Below are 20765 nucleotides of genomic sequence, written 5' to 3'. Positions count from 1 at the left end.
ACATTTATACTAAATACAGCTTGTATCTTGGTGTCAGCAACCTCTTATGCGTGGCGGCTCCCATCGCAAGACTAACTGTCCTTTGCGCCGGCAGTTTCCCATCATGGGGTCTTGGCTCGGCATTGGCGCCGCCCACCACTTACAAGGCTGGCCCGCCTCCAAATTGGGCGAGGAGCCGTGCAAGCCGTGCCTCTCTAAGCTTCCAGAATGCACTAGCCCCGGGGAGGGGGGGGGAGGGGGGGGAGGGTCGTGCATTGCATTTGTTGCTATTTCTGTCCCCCTTCTTCTCTCGTGGCAGTCAGGCAGTGTCAGCCTCATCCCACCGGGCCATGCAGCCATGGCGTTCGTGCTTAAGCGCCGGCTACCCCCTCCACCCTGTTACCAGTTATGTGGGTGGTGTGGCTTGCAGATTACCATCAAAATAGAATCAGACTACATTTGCTGTCTGGATCAACTCATGTCTGTCGTCGTGCAAGGCTTGCGGGTGATTCCAACCAGGCACCGCACTCCTCAGCCCAACTCACTTATCCGTGGTCATCATGGGGTGGCTGCCTCGCTGGCTGGCGCAGGAGTGGATGAGAAAGCCCAGGACCGCGTCGTGGAAGAGCGGTAGCACCCGGCGCGTAAGAGGGCAACGCAAATCAGGAAAATATTGACGCACACATGCATGCATGCAGCGGCGCATCAGTACCCATGCTGGCGTACGTTCGGCGACTGATCCTGTCATACCCCTGCACTGCCAGGTCCGCGGCCGACCGAGTGAGAATGACGCCGCATGGCTATGCATCGTAGACGCGGCACAGCCACCTTGACGGCATCTATTAAGCGCCACTCTGCCTCGCTCAGTACGGATAGCGTGAGATCCAGAATGCCGTGAAACAATGCTGGCATCATCTTCATTATTGACGCTACATCATTTTACGTCCAAGGAGCCTGCCCCAGACTGCGTCTCTTTGTGTGCATTTCGTACATCTTCACCAAGTGCCTGAAAGCTTCAGATCCCTCGAACTGGCACCAACAGAAATGGAAAATTTGCCCTCAGGCATGACCCAGTTTTGAAGCTTCGTATCCCAATAGCTCAGATCCCTTCGGGTCAGGTTGAACAAGACGTTCTGAGACTCTCCCGGCGCCAAGTAAACCTTTTCGAATCCGCGCAGAACGCGCACAGGCAAGTCCACCCCCTTCGTATCAGGGAATGAGACGTACAGCTGAGTCACGGCCTTGCCTCCAACAGCGCCGTCGTTTCCAACATCGGCGCGGACTGATACGTGCGTCTCCCAGAGGTCCGGGTGGCCGCCTTCTCCACCTCCGGCAGCGGATGGGGGCTGCTTGACGTCGTATCCTTCCGGGTAAGGGTAATCACCCGACTTGATCTCCGATTCTGATTTAATGTATGGGTAAATATATCTTTGCAGCTTGCGAATCTCGGCTGGGAAGATTGCTTCGCCAATGTCTGGAATTTTGTCGCCCAAAGCTGGCGGGGACGCTTTATCCGCAGGTCGGTCTCCGGCCAGTTGGGATTTTGCCTTGACCTCCGTGATTTGCAGATTGCTGTAATTAAAAGAGCTATAAGACAGCCCAAAGCCGAACTCAAAGCGTGGCTGGACGTTGAACTTGTCGAAATGACGATAGTCAATGTAGAGCCCTTCCGTAAAATCCTGCTGTGGGACAAGGCTGCTCGGGGTATACATGATTTTCGCACCGGGTCCGTAATCTTCTAGAGATTTGCCGATAGTGTAAGGAAGTTTTCCGCTTGGAGAGACATCCCCAAAGAGGATGTCTGACAATGCATTACCGCTTTCCTGTCCTGGTAAGTTTGCAGCCAGAACAGCGCCGATTCCACGGTGGTCAATCCAGCGCTCCATCACGACAGGGCCAACAGCATGAATGACGACAATCGTCTTGCCCTTGCCACCGCCGCACCCTTCAGCAACATCTATAATAAGATCGTCGCCGTTCTTTTGCAAGAATAAGTCGTTTCTATCACCTGCGATCGACGCCCACTTGAGATAGCCTTCGCCGCCATCAGCGTTGGCGAACACGATGCAAAGATCCATTGCCTGGAGCAGGCTTCGGCTTGGCTTCTTGTTAGATAAAGACAAAGACACATTGACAGTATTAGCATCAAATGCTTCTTTGAGTGCAGATTCTGGCGTTACCAGGTAAGGGAACTCGACGGCCCCGCTACCCCATCCAGAGCCCAGTGTTCCTTCATTGCAGCCTCGATCGGCGCAAAAGTTTGGACCAAGACCTGGCCCTGCATCGTCTCCAAATATGCCAACATTAGTTTTTCCATCTTCTCTACGAATCGTCCCCGAAGGAAGACCAGAGCGAGCCAGTGGAAGAATACCCGTGTTTTTGAGGAGCACAGTACCTTCGACTGCGATCTGCCTTGCTAGAATGGAGTGGTTATGCTGTACATTGACGTATTGATTCACTTCAACTTTCTCCTGTGGGGAAGAGCTTCCATCGCTGAGGTATCCCAACTTGTGGTTAGTCCAAGATGAGAAATTGGGCCCCTTGCCGTCAAACCGGGACGCATCGTCTTGACCGAGCTGATACCACGATGCGACAATCCGGAGCGTCATATCATCTAGCCTAGATACTGGCAGAGAACCATTCAGTACGGCACGCGATAGGTGAGGTCCCCAAAGTGACTTGCCATCCGTCCAGACTAATCCATCGCCTGGCATTGACATGTCGAGTCCCGCGAGCGCGCTTGCAACACCCGACTGTTGGGCAAGCCAATCAGACATGACGAAACCCTGGAAGCCGAGCTCGTCCTTGAGAATCCCATTTAATAGTTTGGAGTTGCCACACGCATACGAGTTGTTGACCATATTGTAAGAGCACATGACACTGGCAACGCCAGCTTTGACAGCATTGGCAAAGGGCCAAGCGTAAAGCTCATGCATGGCTCTATCGTCCACGTTAGACGACACAGCATGCGGAAAGCCCCAAGCCCAAGGCTGACGGAAATGCTCCTGTTCGTTCGCCACGAAATGCTTGATGGTGGCCATGACGCCTTCACCTTGAATTCCACGGATTGTCTCTGCCGCTGCAATGCCCTGGAGATATGGGTCAGGGCCAAATCCTTCCCAATTACGACCACCGGCGGGCATGCGACCCAAGGGGCCAACTGAAGGGCCGAGCAAGACATTGATACCCTTTTCTCGAGCTTCTTTTCCATGCGCCTGACCCCGCTGGTACATGAGTTCCTTGTTCCAGGAAGCGCCAACTGTGATTCCTGCCGGGAATGCGGTGGCGTTGTCGGCAAACCTGATGCCTAAGGGGCCATCTTGCAACGCTAGAGAAGGAAACCCTGCATAGATGGCTGGTCCTGTATTCCCAACAGCGAGCCCCATAGCCCATCCGGTACCTGTAGTGATATTGACTTTCTCTGCCAGAGTCATATTCCTGACCATCCGGGCGGCTTTCTCATAACTCTCGGCCCATTGCGTTACAGTGCCACCTCTGGGAGAGGGATACCACGGAGGAGATCTGCCCTCTGGAGGGGTTTGCGTATATTTTCCCCAGACAAATAACGCACCCAGCACTATAAGAACGGCGATAATCGAGGAGATGATGATACTTCTCTTGCGTAGTCGCCAGGCGCGTAATCGGGCTATGAAGTGCTCCAACTGCTCCGTTCCGAGGTGCTTGGGCTCCGACGTTTCCTGACGAGTGCTCCTGAGCAAATCTGTGTCGATTTCATCCCCCAACTCGTCCAGTTCGATATCGGAGTCCCCAGAATCATCCGAAACCTCATATTGCGACTTGTGCGGAAGTAGGTTTTCGTCGTTCAGCTTTGCGTGAGAGGCCATGGCGTCAAGCGCTGTGGCTGCCCCTGAGGATGCAGCAACGTGATCTAAAGCTGCGGCGATTGTCACGTTCGGAGCATAGGAGATAGAAAGCCAAAGAGAATAAATTGTCGCCTCAATTGCCAGATTGTTGTTCAATACAGCAATACAGATGTCAGAAGCAAGGAACGGTTGTATTAGTCTTAGTGTCCCTGGACGTGATGAACAAGTAAAGAACACAGACACCAAGCCAGCTAGGTACGGTTGGTCTCCACTGTAATGCTTCTAATCGACTACTCCAAAGATGACTCGAAATCTGAATTTCATGAATGTGAAAATCCCTTTAATGATGGTCTGCCAACTTATTTCTTAAACCTCCTCTCGATCAGTTCTTCGTTTTCCCTCCCTCGCTATCCGCCGCGAATTGTTGGGAACTCGGGCCCTATACCACGATTCCCTGTCGCGGCTAAGCTTCGGTTATTCCCCACTCCCACGATATTCTTCTCTTGGCCTCGAAGATGCGCTCAACTTAACCAGTCTGTCAAGCATCACAATACCGCCAAAATGTCGATGTTTCGCGCCAAAAAGCTTGACCTGGGATGCTTCTACAACATTCGAACGATCCGCGATCACACAAAGCGCAAAACTTTCGAGCAATTCGAACCCGAGCGGTACGCAGGATTACCTCAATAGCGCAACAATGCCCCGGCGCATGCTCCGGCGCAGAAAAGGAGACAGAGACTAACGGATGATCAACAGACAAGCGCTTCGATACATGATCCGAAATACTACCCTCTCTCCTCGGGTGCGGGCAGAGGCTCAATTGCAGCTTGCGCAGATGCACTGCTATACCCGACCGACACAAATTCGCAACCGTTGCATCATGGGTGGGCAGGGCCGTGGTGTCTTGAGCGACTTTAAGATGAGCAGAGTAAGCAAAAAATGTCATTTAAGCAAGACATACCCAAATACTGATTTGTTGCAGTACCAATTCAGAGTGCAGGCCATGGCTGGAAACATCCCCGGCGTGAAGCGCGCAAGCTGGTAATTCTGACCTCAACCCTCGAGTAGGAATGGCCAATTTTCTTGTATAATTAGGAGCATATGAGCATACGTCACCGATCTGATTGCTCTTGTACGAATACCGTAAAATACATTCTTGTTGATCTCTGACCATTGCCGGACAATCCCGGCGTCCTACGATGTTTTGTAGGGCTAGTGCATGAAAACTCGGATGAATCACGGTGGTTCCTTTGAATCCTGCTTTACTTCGCCTTGCAATATAAAATAGTAATCGTACTGCTGGCAATTTTTTACCCAAAGGTTGAAACGAAGGACGAATAGGCACATTGTGTCACAAGCTTCCTTGCTCTGAAATGATAGTATATAGCGGGGCCGGCAGGCTGCAGTGCTAGTGCCTGAACCAGCCTCAAATTTATCGCCACTGCTCGTTTTTACCTCTGACCTTGTTCCTCTTTCTCTACAACAACATCTCTCCTGTGTCGTAAATATGGGAGGCGGAGATCTCAATCTGAAAAAGTCGTTCCACCCGACGCTTCGGCGTAACCAAGCAGCTGTCTACGATGAGGAGCAGAAGGCTCTAGCCGAGCGCAAACGTACACAGCAGCGCATCGATGAAATCAAAGAAGAACGCGCCAAAGAAGAGCTGCAGCGGCAGCTGGAGGCCGCAGGAGGGAAAAAGAGAGTGGACAGAGTCGACTGGATGTACCAAGGGCCTACCGACGGCCAGGCGGGCACCACTGAGGAGATGGAAGCATACCTACTCGGAAAGCGACGAATCGATAATCTTATCAAGGGCAACGAGCACGAGAAGCTGGAGAAGAACGCCGGACAAGAGAGTTTCATGGCTCTGCAGAATGCGAACAGTGCCAGAGATACAGCAGCAAAGATTCGAGACGACCCTCTGCTTGCAATCAAGCGCCAGGAGCAGGCTGCATACGAAGCCATGATGAATGACCCTGTTCGACGCAGGCAACTATTGGCGTCGATGGGCAAAACAGACGAAAGCGACAAGAAAGACAGAAGCAGACATCGCGAAGATGGACATAGACGACATCACCGCCATCACGGGCGCAATCGAGACAGAGATCGAGATGGCGATCGCGATCACGATCGCTCACACAGACCCCGACGTCGCTCATATTCCCGGTCTCGAAGCCCACACCGGCGCCACTCTAACTCTCGCGATGATGCCAGAGGTGCCAGACGGTCGCGAGATGACTCTGAGGAACGAAGCTTACGACGTCACCGCGACAGTTCAAGAGACAAAAGGCATGCTACGCGAGACGACTCCCGCAGACGCGACAGGTCACCTCGAAGGGAGCGTGATTCGGACTCTAGACAGTCACGAAACAGGTCCCCCGAAGGTGACAGACCTCGCTACCGCGACTCATATAACAAGAGAGGGGATCGATCACAGCACCGTCAGAATGGCGATAGAAGACCCAATTTTACTGGAGGCAGGCGTGATGGCCATCACAACGGAAGGCAAAACAGCGACGAAGAAGACAAAAGGGCCAGAGAGGAGAATGCGCGAAAACTTGCAGCCATGCAAAGCGCTGCAAACGAACTGGACCAAGATCGCAGTGATCGTCTGGCCGCGATTGAGGAAAAGGAACGCCTCGCCCGGGATGCGGATGATGATGCTAGGGAGCGCAATGGCGACAGAGCATTTACGAACGGCCTGCATCGGCAAGCCGGACATATGGATCTCGGAGCCAGAATGGGACGGAACAAGCATGGGTATCAGAGAGACGACAACTGAAGCGAAGAGATTATGAATTAGCGTTAGCATTGAATAGCACTGACACATTTTTCAAACGATCAGAGGAGACTAGAACTCATCATGTTGGATGGTCTTTATGGTTGTACTGTATGTAAGACAGCAACCCGGCTGGCTGTCGGACGCTCTCAGACGAAGCAAAGGAGAATGACTATCTCTCGTATCACAGCCCCCCCCCGTATCCTCCGCAGACTCGGAAGCAAAGACACAGTAAATGAGGTTACCAAGCCCTGTCTTCGAGGAGTTTACGAAAAAGTATATTATAATGGTGGAAAGATGGACGCTTGAGAGGCCTTGCGCCACCCAAGTGGGCACGGAGTACAACCCAATACCAGTAAGTTTAAGTTATGAGTAGGTCGCGAATTTTAGGTGGGTGGAATGGGAGAGCCCCCCCTGACTACTGAGGCAATACTAGGTACCTTGCGATCATGTCCCAGACTCTCCACTCCACTCTCTCCAGCGTCCACCACGCGCCTCAACTATCCTGGCCTTAACCTGACACTTTTTATCCTTCGTCACCTCTTCCTGACTCCTCCTCGCCGCGGCACTCGAACAGAAGGCTGCTTGCTGCCTTTCAAGACCGCCACCGACGTACCAGTGCCATTTCCTGCTCGCCTTTGCTGGGTTCTGGATCCCGACCCAACGTAGTCGCGCACTAGTTCTGTTACGTGCGTACACTTGACGTTATTGTCGCTCACGACAAGAGGCCACGCCGCATTCCCGATTCTCGCAACATCGCGACTCGAGCCACTGGACGCAAAAAGACGAAGAAGTCGTACCCAGCAACCTGCGGTGGATTTCCGGCAATCTTGATCGACCACCCACGAACGACCAGTATGCCCCTTTGCGGAGGGTCGAAGAATGTCCAGCGCAAGCTGGTGCTGCTGTGCGTACCCGTTCATGGTCGGAGCCCCTCGTCGCCTCCGACGACGGGCGCTTGCGTCAACCGGGCTTCAACTGACGAAGATGGATTGTAGTGGCGATGGTGCCTGCGGTAAAACTTCCCTACTGAACGTCTTCACAAGAGGGTATGTACAAGATGTCGCGATGGATATCACACGACCGCTGACAATATTACAGCTACTTTCCCACCGTCTACGAACCCACCGTCTTCGAAAACTATGTACATGGTACGACACACGCTAATAATGGTATTCTGGTACACCGACATTTGGCTGACGTACATGTTTAGACATCTTTGTCGACAGTGTTCACATCGAACTGTCACTGTGGGACACTGCTGGCCAGGAGGAATTCGACCGTCTGCGGTCTCTCTCTTACGGTAGACGACTCCCGCGTTTAGATACTTTGCAGATCTCATCCGGCTAACGCGTTTCCACAGACGACACCGATCTCATTATGCTTTGCTACTCTGTAGATAGCAAGGACTCGCTGGAAAACGTCGAGTCCAAGTGGGTGGGTGAGATTGCTGATAACTGTGCCGGCGTTAAGCTGGTCCTCGTTGCCCTCAAGTGTGATCTCCGTGAGCAGTCCGAGGAGGAAGAGACGGAAGAGGCTGGCGCCAGTACCCCTGCTGCTGAGACAGCCGAGCCCCGCGAGAAGAAGCCTCTCATCACTTACGAGCAAGGCCTCGAAGTCGCCCGCCGCATAGGGGCCTCGCGCTACCTCGAGTGCTCCGCCATGAAGAACCGCGGTGTCAACGAGGCCTTTACTGAGGCGGCCCGTGTTGCCCTAAGCGTCAAGAAGGAGCGCGAGGAGAGCAAATGCGTCATTATGTGAGCGTGAAGAGCTGCTCATGCTATTTCGCTTGACTTGCAGCGGATTTGCCTTTTTGCATTGCCGCGTTACGATTCCCGCACTACTGGCCGTTTCCTCTTTGACCGACAGACCTTGCACCAACTGCTGGTCTGTGTTTGGCGGCCCAGGCACCGTTTCTTTCCGGTTTTCTTTTTTCGTTTTCACTTCGAACACCTGTGTTTTGAACTAATCTATTCTTCCTCGCATCTACGTTTCTTGTACATATTCGACGCAACCGTGGCATTGTGCCATTTCTGCACAATCACGTCCTGGGATACAAATCTGACGATTTCGAATTTTCTCTCTTTCATTTGTTGTTTTCTTCTTATCAATGTAATATGCCCAAAATGTCTCTCCTTGGGAGGAGAAAGAGTGGAGGATCTCACTATTGTCTGGGCAAGTCAAAGGCAAGCATGTGTGTTTGGGGTGTCTGGGTGGCGCGAAGAGCAATGCCGAGCTTATCTCCAATACTAGATAATATTTATAGGACTTTGCTTTTGTTTTTGTTTTACATCTCTATCCATATGTTTATCCTTGGCACTATTCATTACCCAATCCTAGTTCTTGCCGTGTGCTTTTATGCGGGTTCCTATGTGCATTGCTGCAGGTACGAGGCGTCGACTTTTTTTTGAGCATGTCTCGGATGCAAGGCGACAGGAGCGTGGCCGTGTAGACATGCGTTAGGCTGCAGACAAGAACACGACGGATGTTTGCTGGTGAATGAGGAGGAGTGGCGGCCGGCAAAGTTTGGGATGTGGTGTGTAGACCCAAGTCAGTGCCTAATACCGAGTTGCATGAAACGGGCGGCCTGCTGGTGCCCAGTGTTCACGTCATGGGTGCCAGACTGATTGGTAGGCACACCGAAAAAGATGCGTCAACGTTGACTGCTTCTGAATTTCTTTTTTGCCCTTGCATGCCCTGCTGTGCTGAGGTGGCGTTGATGAAATGGCATTGATTCTCGAGCCATATATACCAGTCTCTGGTGTTGTGGCTGTCTGGCTATGGCGGCATTGACGTCACTGGCGTAGGATCGACCAGCCATCCCGCCAAGAGGAAAGCAAGTTTTCGGGCAAACTAAAAACTGAGGAAGAGGCATAGAAACAAGTTACTGGTTGGACCACATATATTGGACATAGATTGCACTACGTGGACTGCCGTGTCCATCATGAATTGGGGGCACTCAAATACACGACGTGGCCGCTTGTAAGCCCTGCTTGGCACTTTACAATACAACTACAGCAAGTTGCGATAACTCATTACAACAAAGAAAAATGCCACTTTTTCACTCACGCAGCGACGCGCCGGTAGAGCCAGTAGTCGAAGAGCCCGCCGCCAAGAGGCACGGCCTCTTCCACAGCCGGCGCGACCCGTCGCCGGCGCGAACCACCTCGACCACGTCCTCGGGCACCGGCAACGACGTGCGTAGCAAACGAGGCAGTTTGTTCCGGCGCGGCCACGAGGAAGGCGCCGTAGTCGCGGAACCGGACACGCAGCAGACACGCACCCCGAGCCTGCTGCACAAGAGCCTCCATAAGATGGGCATGGGCGGAGGCGACGACGACGACGACCTGGACCCAAGCATCCTGCGCGCGCGGGAGCACGTCATGAGCGCCGAGGCGGCCGAGGAGGAGGCGGACAGGGCGCTCGACGCCGCGCGACGACGGGTCAAGGAGGCTCGGGAGCACGTCGCGCGGCTCGAGGCCGAGGCGGCCGAAGATGCGCGGCGGGCCAGGATCAAGCAGCACCACGCAGCCGAGGTGTCGAAGCGCGGCAAGGTGCTGGGACGTGGGTGTCACGCAACCATCTCGTGATGAGTATGCAGCGATGCTAACAGGTTGATTGTAGGTCACGGTCTCTGATATCGCATCTCTGCAACGTCTGCCTTGGATTTCCACGCGGCGACGTGCTGAATATGTTCATGGTTCCCCCCTTCGCTCTCACCTACTTACGTCACTTGTTTAACGATAGTTTCAGCTGCCAATACATCTGATTTTTGTTTCTTCCCTGCCAGGTTTTGTCAGCGGGGATGTCTCATTTGTGCCGTGTCGTTGCCCAGCAGCTCTGGTGAGATATTCCAGCTGCAAGTCACCGCTGATGACGGAGTTTTGGAACTGGGAATGAGACTGCACCAGTATATACCCCATGGCAGTTTAACAAGAGTGACGGACGCCGTGGGTTGATTAAGCGAAGATGTAGGTGTGCACTGTTGACTGTTACGGGCTGGGCGATTGATGTTTTGCCAGCCAGATGAAGAACCCGCGCAAAAAAAAAAATGGGTAGTAGATCTGTGTACCCCGTACTTAGGTGCCCGAGACAGAGATTGATTGAGTGGACCAAAGTCCGGACGGTGTGGCGACAGTATTATGAGAAAAGCCAAGAAAAAACGATTGGTCTAAGTGTACTACCGAATAATGCGATAGGATTTTCATGACTCTTTTTCTCTTCTCCCTTTCCTCGCCTTGCCAGCGACTTATGCGGGGAGAGGGGGGGAGGTGAACGTACCGAGTACTTAGTAGTAAGTTCCTGCGCTGGTGCTGTTAGGTCAGGCACACAGCGGGTCAGACCCATATCTTTACTCTCTTCGCAGCCTCTCACTGGTCAGCTTGTGTGCAAGTCCCTTGGCAGGCCCCTGAACAATTGATTGAATTTCCAGTTTGAGTGGCTTGAACGATTCAGATATGGCACCAAAAATGCCCGCTCCCCCGTTATCTGCCCCTGGAAATTACGGGCACCCAAGCAAGGAGAGGAGAAAATGAAAGACAGTCGAGCAATGGCAAAAGAATTAATGGCCGAGCGCGCTAGATAGGAACTGGTTAGGAACATGGTGCCACACATGCTGACAGTGCAATCAAGTCGTCTCCCTCTTCTCACACCCTCATTGTGAGCCCCGAAATTTCATCCTGTGTCCTTCATTCCTCACAACGTTGCGCCCCCTCGTCGCCGTTATTTTGAACGTCGCCGTTGTTTACTCGCCTGCGGCTTCGGCAAGTTTTGCTCTTCCGTCACTCCTTTCATCAACTACCGACTCGATTCACTCTCTACTGTCTCTTCAGACATTCACATACGCATCACACCCACGTTCCTCTGCTGGACCAGAGACTCATCCTCACAGACCCTCACTGTTCGCCAAGTCTACTACAATTCTTCTGATCTTGCGCCACCTTTATCTGTATCTTTTTTTCCTTCGATAGTCGACGATAAAACGACTGCAAAAAGCTCTTGCACCCCCCATTGCGACTCGAAATACTCAGCATGCGATTCCGCCTCGCTGCAGCTACCTTGCTGCTCGGCGCTGCCACCGCGCAGGTCCACACGGATTGCCAGCCTCTTAATCGCACTGACTGCCCTGCCGACCCGGCCTTTGGCACCAGCCATCTCTTCAACTTCAACGCGACACCGTCATATGATCTCTGGGAAACCACAGTCGGAAGCGTCGACTACAATGCCGACACGGGCGCTAGCTTCTCCGTCAAGAAGCAAGGCGACTCGCCCACAATTCGATCCAAATTCTACATCTTCTGGGGTCGCTACGAAATAAGCCTCAAGGTTGCATCTGGTACCGGTATCATTAGCTCTCTCATGTTGCTGAGTGATGATCTGGACGAGATCGACATTGAGTTCATGGGTGCCAATGCCACCCAGGTCACCACCAACATCTTCTCCAAGGGCGATGAGGACGATCACTCTTTCGGAAAGGAGCACGTCATGGCTGGTGGCAACCAGGACGACTACCACACCTACATTGTCGACTGGACCAAGGACAGGCTTGAGTGGTCCATCGATGGCAACGTGATTCGCACCCTCGCCTACAACGACGCCAAGAACGGCGACAAATTTCCCCAAACGCCCATGCGGATGAACATTGGCATCTGGGCGGGTGGTGATCCCTCACTCCCGGAAGGCACCATCACATGGGCTGGTGGCAAAACCGATTACTCCAAGGGTCCATACACCATGTTCGTCAAGAGCATCAAGATTGAGGACTACACCAAGGGCGCCAAGGAGTACTCATACGGAGACCAGACAGGCAGCTATCAAAGCATTCAAATCAAGGAGTAGGTTGCCAAGATGGATGCTCTGTGCTGGAATTGTTTCGCTGACCACATTGCTAGAGGTAACTCGACCGCGTACAACAACATCAACAAGCCGCCTTCGACAAGCCCAGTGGACGGCTGGAAAAATCTGTCTCCCAACGCCAAGATTGGTATCTATTCAGCAATCGGCGCTGTTGCCGCTCTTGCCATTGGCACACTGCTCTACTACTACATCAGACAGCGCAAACTCGGCGCCGCTGAAGCCAGGCTTGCCGATGAGAAGGCTGACGCCGACCGTCTTGAACTCGAACAATTCCGCAGGGATGGTGTTAACCCTGACGGATTCCGAGAGCACGGCCATGAATACGGAGAAAAGAGCAACAATCTGTCGCCATCGGGCGCAGCTGGCGACCCCTTCAGCCATCCCGACGACTCGCGCCCTGGCTCGCGTAACCCGTCTGTCAATAACATGGCCCTGGCTGGCGCGGCTGGCGCCTTCGCCGGCGGCGCTGTGGCGGCCGGCCATGCCCCCAGCCATGCCGTGCCTGGCACGCCAACGTCGCCTTATGGCCCTTACAACTCCACCAATGCCGTCGGCAACCATTCCGGTTTTGACTTTGGCTTACCCGCCTCTTCCGCAAGCGGCGGCTTCAACAACAATGCCCAGCGCCAAGTTTCGCAAGCGCACAGCGACGTGATGCCTCTTCGCCAGACGCAGTCCCCTGTTGGCCAGATGCGCTCGGTGTCAGTCGCGGCCGACTCGTACCGCTTCGGCTCACCGGCTCCTCAGCAGGCATACGGCATGAACAGGATGCAGAGCCCGATGGGCCAGCCCGGGTACGGCGACGACAGCAGGCAGAGCCCCGGCCCCATGCAGCATCAGTACGGTCAGCAACGGACACAAAGTCCCGGCCCTGGCTATGGCGGCGGAAACCAGCCAGCCTACCGCGGCCACCCAGGTGGAGGCAGCCGCTGGGACTAGGCTGCTTCTAACGATGATTGTTGATTTGTTTTTTCACTGTCAAAAATAAAATCGTAGCTTTTGGTCAAGCGTTGCATTTCGTTTTCTTTTGGACGGAATCTAGATTGAGATTCTTTGTGTATCCAGGCCGTCATGAGCTCGGCCATTGTTACTGCGTCGTTGCTTTGATTTTCTCTACGATTTCATTTCTTTGCCCGGGCTCGGGCAACGGCGATATGGACTGTACATTTTAATATCAATTTTCAACAATCAAACGTCTGCGTACTTTTTTTCTTCTTCATTTTTTGCTTTTTTTCTTTTTTTTGCCTTTTTGCTTTTGCCTCGTCATCTATTGATTGGCTTCTCCGCTCTACTGCATATTTTCCATGCGACATATCATGCGTGGCTCCAATAGACAAGGATCGACATCTTCAGCTGCCGATGAGGCAAGGGGGGGGGGGGGGGGGGCGCACGGTAAGGCTGATGACGTTGCCGAGGTTCATGAGCCTTCGGGTTCGTGGGCTGAGGAGTTTTTCCCACCTCGCTCATTCATCTGCAAACTAATACGACAGTACGATACAAGTATCCCAGCATGCTTCCAGCCTCTTTTCTTTGCAAGGTTCCTCGACTACGGCTGCTGTGGGCCGTGGCGGCCGTGGCGCGGGACTGCTCCGCACTTTGTCGACATGAATTTGCTGTGGACCCTTTTAGGAGCGAGTCAAAGTTCCGAGTGGCCATCATTGCGCTGATGTTTTGAGCCGATGGATCGGTCGCCGATTCCGTGCTCGTGTACCCGGACCGAGCTGCCCTGATAGCCTTCCTTAGGGCTGCGGCTCGTCGTGGTATTCGATTTACCTGACGAGAATGACTGTCCGACGACAACACGTTACATGGTCGGGGGACAATACGACGAATCTTTGGCCTGAGACAAATCTCCTTCTGTTCCCCTTTCTCGCCAGTCATAGCCGGGGGTGTCCAGCCTTCATCCTAGCTTATTAGATTCCGAGGGCTTGCCCACAAAATGCAGCAGCACACTAAGACCAATCGGTTCCTCTTTTTCTCTCTTGCCACAGCAGCGTTGCATTTGACAAAGTTCATGGTCGCAAGGATATCCCATCTCGCAACCCTTCTCCCCTCCCGGCACCATGGCTCTCCGAAAACTCTCGTGCCCATGATTGGGTGATGACCTCCGCTCTTCTCGGTAGCTTGGCATCGGGTGCAGCATCTTCAAGAGCAATTTCACAAATGGCGGGCTCTAGCGTTGCTCTTTTGGCGGGCATCATCTAACCAGCCCCGGTTTCTAGTGTCTTTGTACTTCTTTGGACAACTCCGCGCGGATCAACAATGCGAAGAAGAGGGGATATTGCACATTGCAGTAGTCAGGTGGGCGCTGGCTTGCGCCAATATTGTGAGCTGTTGATGACTAGAAAACTCACTAGGCCGTAAGAAGGGCAGCCGGCTATTATGGGAATGTTCGGAGCGCCAGTAGCCATTCCGCCGCTGGTCCGGTATGGATCTCTTATTACATGGGCCAGCAGGGTAATGGAGAGTACAAAAGCCCAGAAAGGACCTATTGCTCGATTGCCTCTCTTTCTACTGTACGTTTGGCACGCAAAAGCAGCCTTGGCAGTAGTTTTTGTTCACCAAACTCAAACAAACTATTGCTCCAACTCCTTGCTAGCAACGCACAAAAAAGCACGAGAACAGTTGGCACTCCTCTTGCGTCATGATTTTCAAAGCGGCCATCGGCCTGGTTGTGGCGGCGGCCTCCATCGTCTCAGCGGCATCGGAATCGAATGAGCTCACGGGATACGAGTATGTTGTTGTTGGTTCAGGTGCCGGTGGCGGCCCTCTGGCTGCTCGCCTTGCCATGGCCGGCCACAAGACTCTCTTAATTGAGGCTGGCGACGACCAGGGCAAGAATACCAACTACACGGTACCTGCATACTCTGCGCTGGCCTCCGAGGATGGTGCGTTATCGTGGAACTTCTTCGTCCACCACTACGCCGACGAGAAGCGGCAAGCCCGCGACTACAAGACAAGCTACGAGACACCCGACGGCGGCCTGTACACCGGGCTGAACCCACCCGCTGGCTCCAAGATGAAGGGCACGCTGTACCCGCGTACCCAGACCCTCGGCGGTTGCACGGCGCACAATGCCCTTGTCACCGTCTATCCCCACCGCTCCGACTTTGACTACATCGCTCAGCTCACCGGCGACGAATCCTGGCGGCCCGACAACATGCGCAAGTACTTTGTGCGTCTGGAGGACAAGAACTACGGCCTGCCTATTGACGCGGGTCACGGCCATAACGGTTGGCTCAGCACCGAATACACGAAGCTCACACTGGCGCTGGAGGACCCTCAGCTGCTGAGCATCTACACCGGCGGCGCATTCGCCTCTGGCAAGATCCTGCCGTCTGTTGGCGACCTGGCCACTCTGCTTCTTGGCGATGCAAACGCAGACACGGAGGCTCGAGACAAGACCAACTCGTACTATCAGGTACCTCTCTCCACGAAGAACGGCGCACGTGTTGGCTCTCGAGACTTTGTCGTTGCTGTGCGAGACGCCAAGGATAGCAGCGGGAGGAAGAAGTACCCTCTCGATGTGCGTCTGAACTGCCATGTCACAAAGATCATTATCGATAGTAGCGGTGACAAGCCACGCGCAACCGGTGTCGAATTTCTCGACGGTCAGTACTTGTACAAGGCCAGTCCTCGCTATGGTACCGCTGGCAAGGGAACGCCTGGCAAGGTCAACGCTTCTCGCGAAGTGATTGTTGCAGGAGGTACCTACAACTCGCCACAGATCCTCAAGCTCAGCGGCATTGGCCCCAGGGAGGAGCTAGAGTCGTTCAAGATTCCCGTTGTCGTCGATTTGCCTGGTGTAGGCGGCAATCTGCAGGACCACTATGAAATCAACGTTCAGGGTAAAGCCCCCAAAGACTTTTCCGTCTTGAAAGGTTGCACATTTGGCTTGCACGGCCAGCATGACTCCTGCCTGGACCAATGGGAGAACCCGTTCCTCGGTGATCGCGGCACCCTCGCGACCAACGGTCTCCCGGTTGCCATGCTCCACAAGAGCTCGGCGTCCGACAATGGTGACTATGACAGCTTCATCTTTGGCGGCCCTGTCAACTTCCGGGGGTACTTCCCGGGATATAGCGTGAACATCACTGAGGATCACGACTGGTTCACCTGGGCCATTCTCAAAGCGCACCCGCGTAACAATGCCGGCACCGTGCGTCTGCGCTCTGCGGACCCGCTCGATGTTCCTGAAATCACGTACAATTACTTTGACACGGGCGTCGGCGACTATGCCAAGGACTTGCAGTCGTTGTACGAAGCTGTCGGCGTTGCACGGGAGGCCTTCAAGAACCAGATCGTACCCATCCGTGAGGTGCTCCCTGGTAAGGACGTGAAGAGCCAAGCAGACATTGAGCAGTACGCCAAGGACACTGCCTGGGGCCACCACGCCTCATGCACCTGCCCCATCGGTGCCGATGGCGATAAAATGGCGGTGCTAGATTCCAGCTTTCGCGTTCGTGGCGTGGATGGCCTCCGCGTGGTGGATGCATCTGTGTATCCCCGCATTCCAGGAACATTTACGGCGCTCTCGACATATATGGTTGGCGAGAAGGCTGCCGATGTGATTCTCAGCCAAATCAAGAACTGAAATTATTGGAACGTAACGATCTGATGACGATGCGGAGTTGGTTTGATAGCGCTGGTAATAATACCTTTTTCATGATTCTCAGATTCTAAGCAATGAAAATTTAGAACGCACATAGCACAACAGAATTGTTTTTATTTACTATCAACCACGAACTATCGGTCGGTCGTGCAAAGTCCGTCAAAGTCAAATATGTTCATATGCGCACTTGAAGTCACAGGCGAGAGGTTCGTATTTGCTAATACCCGCTGCGCTCATCAGTCTCTGTCCCGTTTAACCAGAGGGGTTGCCGTTGAAAGCAAGAACGTTGGGGGTGCCGGCGGGAATGCCGGTGAGGACGTTGCGGGTGCCCAGCGCGACGAGACGGTCGCAGAGCGAGCCGCCAGAGCCACCCTCGAGGCCAGCAATGTAAGCAGCCAGACCGGCAATGTGGGGAGTGGCCATGGAGGTACCAGACATGGAAGCCTAGAGAAGAGGGAACAGGTTAGTCAGTCAGTCAGTCAGTCAGTCGCACGCGAGTGGTCGCCTCTCATCCTGTACACGGGGGAGACTCACAGTGCCGCCGCCGGGGGCGAGGGATCGGATGTCTTGACCGGGGGCGAAGATGTCGACGACGCGGCCGTAGTTGGAGAAGCTGGCGCGGGTGTCCTGGGCGGTGGAGGCGCCGACGGTGCAGGCGGAGGCCTCGGAGGCCGGGGAGTAGTTGCTGGCGTCGGCGTTGTCGTTGCCGGCGGCGACGGCGAGGAAGACGCCGTTCTGGACGAGCTTGCGGGCGGCGTCGTTGAGGGAGGCCGAGTAGCCGCCGCCGAGGCTCATGCTGGCGAGGACGCCCTTGGGGCAGCTGCGGCCGCGGGCGTCGGAGACGACGTAGTCCATGCCGGCGATGATGCCCGAGAAGGAGCCGGAGCCCTGGTTGTCGAGCACCTTGACGCCGTAGACGGACGTCTTCTTGGCGACGCCGTAGGTGGTGCTGCCGATGGTGCCGGCGCAGTGCGTGCCGTGGCCGTGGCCGTCGCTGTTCTGCCCGCTGACGAAGCTCTTGACCTGCTTGGCGCGCCCGCCAAAGTCGGCGTGGCGGTCGTCGACGCCCGTGTCCAGCACGTACACGCACGTGCCCGCGCCGGCGCTCTCGTCGTACGTGTAGCCGCTGCCGCCGTTGCGCTTGTGCGAGATGCGCGTGAGGCCCCAGACGGCGTTGGGCTGCGTCGTGTAGCCCGAGAGGCTGACGATGCTGTCCTGCTCAATGTACTCGACCTAATCGACACGACAGGAACAAGTTTGTTAGACATCTTACTTGTATATATATATATATACATCACAAAGTCGTGTTTTGTCGTGCGTGTTGACTTACATCAGGGTGGTTGCGGAGCTCCTCAAGAGCAGCCTCGTCGAGCGAGCCGGCAAAGCCCTGCATCACGTCGTTGTAGACGTGGTCGGCCGTCTCGGCCATGATGGACACGCGGCCCTCGGCCTGGCTGCCCTCCCTGAACTTGACAATGTACTTGCCCGGAATCGGGGTGCTGCCATCTCTGGCGGCGTGGAGAGGAGCCGGCTCGTCGCGCTTGGCCGTCGGGGCGGCGAGGACAGCGGGCAAGATGGCCAGAAGCAGAGACAGACGCATTTTTTGGGAAATTTTGCTTCTTGGAATGGGTTTTTGCAAGAAAAGGGGGTGGAAGATGGTTCTTGGTGATGTTCAGCTGTTTCAGGGACTGATGCTTTCGAGTGCTCTGAATCTCGAATGTCCTGTCGACAAGGACACTCGAGCTATTTATCCTTTTCAAACAACGGTCTTCCTTCCTGATTCATACTTCTTGTGAGACTCGGTATTACCAGAATCTTTCATCCAATTCATTTCCGAAATCTCATACCTTCCTGAGAAGGAAGGCGAAAGTCAGAGTGGCATCCGTTAGCCTTCACGCCTCCGGGTTCTTTTGCCCACAGAGCACCACCTCTGGCTCGAGAATGAAGCTATTCTGTCCATGCTTGCGGTCTTGAGTACAATTCTATCCACATTGGTATCAGCGGGAATATGACACCTTCTCAAAAGGCTCTGGCTTATAAGTTGTTTTGTTCTTTGCCCCCGGCGAGGGCCGCAAGCCTGTCCTGTATCCTGTAGCAGTGAAATGGGACGCCCTTCCAAGCGGACCAGCGTTCTTGGCTGCCCGTCTAGATTGCATGAGGTTACATTCGTCTATAATAGTGCATTTACAGTCTGAATACTAGTTCAGAACAAGTAGTGACGCCCGCAAACCCGAGAGGTGCTGCATCGTTACCAAGACGCAACAAGCCAACGCAGGCCCGGGCTCCCAAAGAGCACTTGAACGGCAGCAAATTACCTCAGAGGGTGCCTGGCTATGCGGTACAATCTTTTGGTTTTGATTAATCAACCTCCCTCCTTATTCCAAGCCCTGGTGCTCATTGCCTACTCGGTCCCGTCTCTTGTTGATCAGACTGATAAGGGGAGTCCAAAACAAGCAACTGGCTAACCTAGTTGATGTCGTTCTTGGGCATACCTCGAAACTCTGTTTTCCTACAGCATATTCACCCATACATTGCCCTTTTCCACCTGACTTGCTTTGTTGCTGGTTGCATCAGTAGTGGCGCGGAGGTGTAGTCCCGAGGACAATAAGTGGCAGGGCCGCCCCGCCAGACTAAAAGTCGTTGACAGCTTTGCGACGGCCGCAAAGCCAATCGACCAGCGTAGTGTATTATTATTGCCTACCCGGGCCCCAAGCCCGCTGACTGCTCAGGTAGCCTCCCTCCTACCGCAAAAGTCATTGGTAAAACGCCAAGAGAAGTGGCGGTGGTGAATCCGGGGTGCGCCGTGACTCTCTGCAGCTGGAATCCTCATGGGCATGCGAGCCACCCAAAATAGAAACAATGTGGCGCCGGAGACGGCCTCTTATCAGTGTGACAGGAATAAGAAGTGGCCCCGAGACAGCTCTCTTTGCATGACAGGTGCGGGGGGAACAGGTACTTTTGGCCTGTGTTGACCGGGTTCTAAGAAATGGCGCGATCCTTGTTGCCAAGACTGGATATGGCCCATGTTTAGCCCCCATTTGTTGCGGCCGGGCATCTCATCAACGGTCGGGTTGCATCGGGGCTGCAGGGGGGGTGGGCAGATAGGTTGTTGGCGAGGTTCCCTTCCCAGTTTCATCCTTCTCATAAAGGCCGAGGCCGACAGGGTCGAACAGAAGAGGCTTTGGCCCAGCTATAATGTGTTTGTCATACCATCTTCACATCTTTTACAGAATTCACGTCCGAGTTACAGGCTTCATTCCCGTTCGCGGGCCGTGGTTGACTTTGTCCTCCAGTGGCGTAAATTAATAGCGACGATCGATTACACCACTAACACAAGAAAGTGGCTATTACGTACTTTTTTTCTTTTGACACCCAATATGCTTAAATTAAGTTATTTTTGGCCATGATTTGGCACGAGATTCCTGCTTTGACCGTTGGCGGGCATACTTGTATGTTGGCCCATCCATGAGCAACCAGCGATCTTGAGCAGAAACAAAACAACGCACGTCAGAGGAAACGATATCCTCGGAAGAAATGAAGGCCCGCTCGGATGCGGTCAGGTGATAGTTTTTTGTAGCACCACGGAAATAGACTGCTTATTGGCCCTATTTGATTATTTGATGCCCTTGTTCATACTGGACGGCAGCAGGGCGGGTGCCACCAATACGTCTTATCTGCCCTACCACACACACCTCCGAGCCGAACGTTGCGGAGA

At 53.9% G+C, this 20765-nt stretch overlaps 8 protein-coding genes across 8 annotated transcripts; 6 read left to right on the top strand and 2 right to left on the bottom strand.

Annotated features, from left to right (window-relative positions):
• Positions 1-974: 974 nt before the first annotated feature.
• V2A60_006236 (beta-glucosidase) lies at positions 975-3824 on the bottom strand (the record flags this gene model as incomplete). Its single annotated transcript, XM_083257533.1, has 1 exon — positions 975-3824. One exon carries the CDS (start codon positions 3822-3824, stop codon positions 975-977), a length of 2850 nt encoding a protein of 949 aa, XP_083113659.1.
• Positions 3825-4364: 540 nt separating this feature from the next.
• On the top strand, positions 4365-4848 carry V2A60_006235 (mitochondrial 37S ribosomal protein uS14m; the record flags this gene model as incomplete). Its single annotated transcript, XM_083257532.1, has 3 exons — positions 4365-4471; positions 4560-4731; positions 4786-4848. 3 exons carry the CDS (start codon positions 4365-4367, stop codon positions 4846-4848), a joined length of 342 nt encoding a protein of 113 aa, XP_083113658.1.
• Positions 4849-5310: 462 nt separating this feature from the next.
• On the top strand, positions 5311-6585 carry V2A60_006234 (U2-type spliceosomal complex subunit CWC25; the record flags this gene model as incomplete). The annotated part of the gene is made up of 3 exons (XM_083257531.1): positions 5311-5781; positions 5861-6187; positions 6241-6585. The coding sequence occupies 3 exons, from the start codon at positions 5311-5313 to the stop codon at positions 6583-6585; spliced, it is 1143 nt and encodes a 380-aa protein (XP_083113657.1).
• A 984-nt stretch (positions 6586-7569) lies between these two features.
• Positions 7570-8343, top strand: V2A60_006233 (Rho family GTPase RHO3; the record flags this gene model as incomplete). Its single annotated transcript, XM_083257530.1, has 4 exons — positions 7570-7631; positions 7684-7733; positions 7796-7885; positions 7946-8343. The coding sequence occupies 4 exons, from the start codon at positions 7570-7572 to the stop codon at positions 8341-8343; spliced, it is 600 nt and encodes a 199-aa protein (XP_083113656.1).
• A 1289-nt stretch (positions 8344-9632) lies between these two features.
• On the top strand, positions 9633-10220 carry V2A60_006232 (uncharacterized protein; the record flags this gene model as incomplete). Its single annotated transcript, XM_083257529.1, has 2 exons — positions 9633-10146; positions 10207-10220. The coding sequence occupies 2 exons, from the start codon at positions 9633-9635 to the stop codon at positions 10218-10220; spliced, it is 528 nt and encodes a 175-aa protein (XP_083113655.1).
• A 1393-nt stretch (positions 10221-11613) lies between these two features.
• V2A60_006231 (concanavalin A-like lectin/glucanase domain-containing protein) lies at positions 11614-13377 on the top strand (the record flags this gene model as incomplete). The annotated part of the gene is made up of 2 exons (XM_083257528.1): positions 11614-12416; positions 12474-13377. The coding sequence occupies 2 exons, from the start codon at positions 11614-11616 to the stop codon at positions 13375-13377; spliced, it is 1707 nt and encodes a 568-aa protein (XP_083113654.1).
• Positions 13378-15082: 1705 nt separating this feature from the next.
• V2A60_006230 (GMC family oxidoreductase) lies at positions 15083-17032 on the top strand (the record flags this gene model as incomplete). The annotated part of the gene is made up of 1 exon (XM_083257527.1): positions 15083-17032. The coding sequence occupies one exon, from the start codon at positions 15083-15085 to the stop codon at positions 17030-17032; it is 1950 nt and encodes a 649-aa protein (XP_083113653.1).
• A 270-nt stretch (positions 17033-17302) lies between these two features.
• V2A60_006229 (S8 family peptidase) lies at positions 17303-18650 on the bottom strand (the record flags this gene model as incomplete). Its single annotated transcript, XM_083257526.1, has 3 exons — positions 17303-17494; positions 17585-18283; positions 18381-18650. The coding sequence occupies 3 exons, from the start codon at positions 18648-18650 to the stop codon at positions 17303-17305; spliced, it is 1161 nt and encodes a 386-aa protein (XP_083113652.1).
• Positions 18651-20765: the final 2115 nt, after the last annotated feature.

The sequence above is a fragment of the Cordyceps javanica genome, chromosome 4 (assembly GCF_051103115.1).
Source record: "Cordyceps javanica chromosome 4, complete sequence".
NCBI classification, from domain to species: domain Eukaryota; kingdom Fungi; phylum Ascomycota; class Sordariomycetes; order Hypocreales; family Cordycipitaceae; genus Cordyceps; species Cordyceps javanica.
The sequence above is the reverse complement of the archived record's forward strand: the minus strand, read 5'-3'. Positions and strand labels throughout refer to the sequence as shown.